This window comes from Scophthalmus maximus, chromosome 10 (assembly GCF_022379125.1).
Source record: "Scophthalmus maximus strain ysfricsl-2021 chromosome 10, ASM2237912v1, whole genome shotgun sequence".
Lineage (NCBI taxonomy): Eukaryota > Metazoa > Chordata > Actinopteri > Pleuronectiformes > Scophthalmidae > Scophthalmus > Scophthalmus maximus.
The window spans coordinates 21,706,839-21,712,937 of record NC_061524.1 but is presented as its reverse complement, the minus strand read 5'-3'; the positions used below and the strand labels follow the sequence as shown (position 1 = coordinate 21,712,937).

The following is a 6,099-nucleotide window of genomic DNA, read 5'->3' as shown; positions in this document are numbered from 1 at the left end:
TCTGGGTGTCGGAAAAAAAATCACCAACACGACTTCCGCGGTCCGAGTTCCTAGGTAAACTGGAACGCAGCATCAGTCTCCTCACTATGAAACATTAAGTCCATCATGCAGCCTTAATCAATCAAAAGTTCCCCTCTGAAATAATCATGAGCAAATTCTAGCAAAGAAGGAATAATTTCAAAAGCCCCTGTAAAAGAAATTCTGAAGTCCTTCATTAACTTTGGATGACAACCCTAAATTTGAAATTGTTTGATAAATGCAATAATTATCATTTGAAATTGTTTCAGGTGCAAATTTATAATATTAAATATTAAATCAATGAAGTAAATTGTCTTATAATTAATATTAATGGATTTTAAAGGGTTTTCTGTATCAAAAAAACAACAACTTACTAAACATATACAAAGCAACATTACCGGTAATTTGTTTAAAAAAAGAGATTGTCTGTTTAAAATACAATTTGAGGGATGACGTCTTATCATCCCTGAGTAACAGGGACAATCCATTCATTTATACACTAAAAGGCAAATTAATGGATTCAGTGTTATGATTCTTTCAAATAAAGACAATACATTCTTTCTTTATACGTATATTTTTATTAATTTTCACCGCACATGTTCAGGGAAACACATGTCAATATGGATTTGTTACATGAATATCTATTGCACTATAGATATTTTATTTAAAAATACATGTTATGAGATGGCATTAAACTGGCAATGGTACCAATATAAATCTCCTTTTTTTTTCTCTTTTAATAATAGAGTTTGGCATAAATTAGATATATCGAGACACAGAATCGTGGGCACACATCATGTACAGTACTTGACACTCAAAACCCCAGAGCAAACAAAACAGCGACCCGCTTCGCTCGGTGTCGAATCGTTTAGAGCAAAAGGATGGTTTCCTGAAGGCAAATCAAGAGCTTGCTTTGAAGGAGATAAGCCTTTATCGGACTGGCGGACGATGGCGGATGCGAGTGACTGATAACTGGATTTCGATAAAGCAGCCGCGTGAATATCCATATCAAAGCAAGGACTTGAGCGGAGCGGAGATGTTGGTAAATGCTGTATATTTGAACTCCACCAGTTAGCCCTACAGCTGTGACTGCTGAGCCGAGGATGAGGATGGAGGCCTAACACCACCTGAGGCCCAGAGCTCCTCCTGAGGGGACTCACAGCAACACCTCGCGTCGTCTCTCCCCCATGTCCCAAATCCACATTATATTCTATACACTATTCTGTGTTTCAGTACACCCTTTCAGAGAAAATGGCTGCAGCGACCACAGTAAATCCTGCAAAAACATTTCTGCTCTGCCTGTAAATTGCTTTAAGTGTCTGACAAAGGAATTCAGTCCTTACATTTTATTTTTTTTTTCAAATTTGTAGTTTTGACATCCACTGGCACATTGTATTACTAATACAAATGTTACATTTAATTTCTACTACATTTATCTGCCAAAAAATTGCCCACAGTTACAGGGAAGTACTGATACGTTTGCTAATATATACACTCCACAGTATTTATCTGATGGCTGTAGTTGCTGCTAAATAAGCAGATTAAGATTTGGATATTAATTTGCATGAATATTTCTTATTGTATCAAATGTGCAAAATGTGGACAAAACGTAATTTACGGAATCTTACATATCTGCATATTGTGATCGTACTATGTTTCCATGGTTTAAGAAAATGATTTGAACTTAAAACTTTTAGTTGATTTTCAAATTACTTTTACTAAGCCAAGCTGAGTATTTCCTCCACCCTAATAGTGCTGCTCAATACTTTACGGTAATTGTACAAGTCATCAGTCATCACTAGAATTAAGATCTGGTTAACTTAAGGGAACTACAACGACTTGGTTAATTGAGGTTAAGGAAAGATGACATGCGTGGTTGAAATAGAACAACATCGAAAGTAAATGATTCTCCGACCATCTCAAAGTCACATCTGTGCGTCGCCCACCAACCATCCACTGCAACTCTCAGGCTCTGCAGCAGTAACATGGTCGTTCTACTTTTAAAGCGTTTGAACAAATGTCCAATGCTTTTTTTTCTTCTTTGTCTTGTGATGAAGGGTGTCTAAGTATACGGTATGGACATGGGGCAGAGAGTACGCTTATGATACCAGATTTCTTTGACTAAAAGAAAAGCAAAGCAAATATGTGGCGGGCAAATGAGAAGGCTCAACATAGCTTTTGTCCCCCCCCCCCCCTTTTTTTTTTTTTGTCTGGCACAGTCAGTAGCCCGCATCAGTGCAATGCAGAAAGCAAGCAGATCCCCGAGCAGCAACGCACAACTGAGCTGAGTGAGGAGCACAACACCGTCTGGAGATTTTCATAGCCGGGAACACGCTCGCTGCTCGCATCCCTGACGGTGTAAAATAAATTCTTTAATGTGGTGCACGAGGAGACGGCTCCGTTGACTAATGAGCTACTAATGACATTTCTGCCACTGTGGAAGGCTCGGCACCGGCAGATTTGTGTAACACTACCGAATGGTAATTCTAAAAGCTCGGGAGGAACATGCTAATCCGCTGCATAATTCATCACCGCACAAGCCTCCCTCCTCAGTCAGCTGATCAGTATTCAATAGGTTCGGCGTAGTTTTTGGCTGTTGAAGTGCAGCTATACATCCACATTTCTTTTCTTTTTAAATCCGGCGTTGATTTATCTGTAAAATCTTTTGCGTTGCTGCTGTGCATCAGGGACGCTTCTTGCTTCCAAGCCATTTGTTTTACAGCATAAAGATACAAGTATGAAATAATAAACGTCTTCTCGTCCACTGGTGTCACTGGGGAAAGAGGCTAAGCAGTCAATGGTTACATATCACATTCTAACTATGGCATAAAAAACCCAAACCATCAAGACAAATCGTCACATACATAGGCAGCAATGGTAGAAATCAGCATCTGCGAGCAATAAAATACAATACTTCACAGATCTAATAACAAGCCTTCTTTTTTTTTTCTCATGACAATCTATGAAATGCAACTTATGATAATGTGAGAACGCCATAGCGTAACACCTTGTTCACGTCTTTATGCACTGTCAGGTTGACAGAAATTAGATTTTCATCTGCAGATTTCCGTTCACTCTGTTCCCCTTTCTTTTTCTTTTACTTTTGGCATTCCCAGAATAAGCAAAAATAATCACTGCTGCCTGACATTACATGTCACCATCGTCTCTCCACGGAATATCGCCCAACAGAAAATCCAGAAGTAAACTTTCATGTAAGTGGATAGAGATGAATTTGATTATTTAATGCTCAAGGATTCTGAGGGTGTTTTGCTCCTTGCTGTTAAAACTAAGCAACATTTCTTTTGCCAGGCAGTTGTGGGTGATGATGTGGGTTGTTCACATCCTGTTGAAGAGTTTTGCTCCGATGATCCGGGGAGGAGGCAAGACAATGGCATGTCAAAAGAAAAATATTGGACAAAGCTGTGAACAAGGCGTAATGATGACGTCTGATACCATCTGATAAAAATATGCAAGAAACTGCCTCGCCTGAGGAGGAGTTGCTGAGACACAGTGATGTTCGAGAACAGGCTCTTGCCCATCCGCCTACTTCCTGTCAAAATGCTGACACTTCCTCCCAGTGATGTTGTTGGACTTAGCTGCACTAATTATAGCGCCAAGTGCATCCGAGTCTGCAGCATTCTGCCTCGACTGCAAAATTGTGCTTAGGAGTTTATGTCCCAGAAGTGTTAAGGCTTTTTAAATCTCAATACCAGACATTTTACTAAGTACTAATGAGCTATGCCAATTAATTTTAACAAGATGGCCAATACGATGGAATTAAAGGTTTACATATTCACAAATAAGCACGATCAAGTCAATTTCAATATAAGTAAAGAAATGGTAAAAAGAACTGGCCTGGTATTGGTGTTTCTTTTCTTTCTTTTTTTTTTGCCGAACTCGTAGGATATGTTTCTTTTTGAGTCAGAGAGGAAAGGTTTGCAAAGCACCTTTATTGTGGGTGAATCAAGTTCAAAGACATGTCAATTCATGGACAGTAACTCCTAGCCACTTTAGTTTGAATAGAATAATGCATCTTCCAGTTCTGATCCTGGTGATACGGATACTATATGTTTCTTTATGCTAAAAATAGAGAACTGAATTCATCATTCACTCTCATTTTTGCAGGACTCTCTCTAAAAATCAAAAAAGGGGAAATTGGCACCATACAACCCAATCATGTGGTTCAATGCTCTGCGAACCTAACCTCCTAACAGTGGCTCCTCGTCTTTCCTGTCATTGGGAGCCAGTAAGGATGGGGGGTTAGCATTAGCGTTAGCTGCAGTTAATGGAGCCACAGGGTGGCCATGGCCAAAAGGAGTGACGGCCCCAAGGTGGAGGCCAGGGAGGCGGCCAGGAGCCTGCCATCGTTCACCAGCCTGAAGGAGATAACCTCCACCTTGAATCCGTCCTCGGTGGCCATGCATCGGAAGATGCCTTCCTTGAGGGGCGTGTCGATGACCGGGCCCAGGACGCAGAAGTCCCCTGAGAAGAGGCAGGGGTAGTTCTTAATGCAGTTATCCTTCTCCCAGCGATAGGTGGCGTGGAAGGAGCGCACAGGGCAGGGCAGGAAGACAGAAGTGTTGGACTGCACCATCACTTCTCTGGGAGAAGTTCGACGCTGCTTCAGAGCTGCAAAAAAACGAGGGTGTCATACAAAAGTGATCTGTCAAATACGTTGCGCTGACCGAGTTACTGCAGAATCTACTTTGTATTATTCATCTGCAAGTTCGTTTACAGTAAATGCTTAGTGTACTGCACTCTGTGGACCGCTGTAATAACATCATAGTGATTCAAATTAATTACATTTTCAAGCTTTCTGCTGATTTTACCCAAGGCTGGATTGAAAAGCAGGTAAATCACAATATTCATAATGTTTCAGTTGGTTTACAGTTAATTCATGAATTACTAATTTGTTAAGTCTGGGGCCATTCAGCATTAAAGCACAACTGATACGTTGACGACCTCATACAGATTCTGCATTAGGCTTCTGGCCCCTAACAGGTGAATCCAACCAAGATCTGATCTAAACAGTTTGATTAGCTCTTACAGAACCTAAGTCATACTAATAGGAGATGGGCGAGATTATTTTAAAGCGTATGTCTACTGATCACAAGAAGATTTCTCTGTGGTCTTGACATTATGTCGTCCTCTCGTGAATAAAAACTCGCTGTCACAGGTAAAAGTGATTCTCTGCATCTACCTTTAGTGGTATCAAAACATTAGCCCCACCGACAAGAGGTAGCATATCATTAGCTAACTACAGTTCTAAGTGGATTTACAGATTGCGTTAGAAAAGAGCTGTTCAGGCTTAAACAACTGAATATAATAATGTTTACCGTTTATAAACACAAAGGCTAAAAAGCCGCACCGCGCGCACGCTCTGTATTTCCCTGTCTTCTACCCTAATCAATAATGGATGAGAACACTGATTAAATTTGCCTGATCTTGTAGCTTTAGCCTCGCCAGGACAAAGGGATGAGTTACAATAAGAATAATGAAGCCGTTTCAGGCACTTTAGGTCTGAAGCCTCATGCGCTACCATCAGGGAGGCGTCTGAATGCCCCCAAATTAATTCTGCAAAAAATTTCCCAGCAACACAAACAACCACAAGTCCTGCTACAGATGGTGGGGCCGGCACAGTGTCCTGACCTCGGCACCACAGAGTCAGTCTGAGACACAGTGAATCAACAGAACAACGGTGATGATGTAAAATGTTACCAGCGAAACTGTGTGTTTGAGAACCAATGTGAACATCAAAGCCTTTTATGAAACTTTGCAGTGTTTCGTGTGATTGAGTATATTTGCTCCAAGATATCAATTAAAAGAATACAGCACGTCATTGTCTCTAGACTGAAGGGTTGTCCCTGTATCCACAGGCAGGACATGTGTGACATCACTGACACAACTGGAAATAAATGCAAAGTTCAAATCTGATCACTTAAGGAGATAAAGCCTTCTCTTCAGAGGGGAGTCATTGTCATGATGAGCTCAGGTTATAACTGGCTTCTGAGCTCTGAAACAGGGCAATCCGTGACATAAAAAATAAGAAATCTCTCCCTGCGGTAGTTGAACCCTGCACAA

At 40.8% G+C, this 6,099-nt stretch overlaps 1 protein-coding gene across 1 annotated transcript in view; it reads right to left on the bottom strand.

The window, feature by feature from the left end:
• Positions 1–576: 576 nt before the first annotated feature.
• Positions 577–6,099, bottom strand: part of si:ch211-113g11.6 (uncharacterized protein LOC559008 homolog) — a 37,231-nt gene continuing 31,708 nt past the window's right edge. The window contains exon 14 of the mRNA XM_035608288.2: positions 577–4,647. Coding sequence (XP_035464181.1) covers positions 4,301–4,647 — 347 coding nt within the window. The 3' untranslated portion in view covers positions 577–4,300. The remainder of the gene's footprint in view (positions 4,648–6,099) is intronic.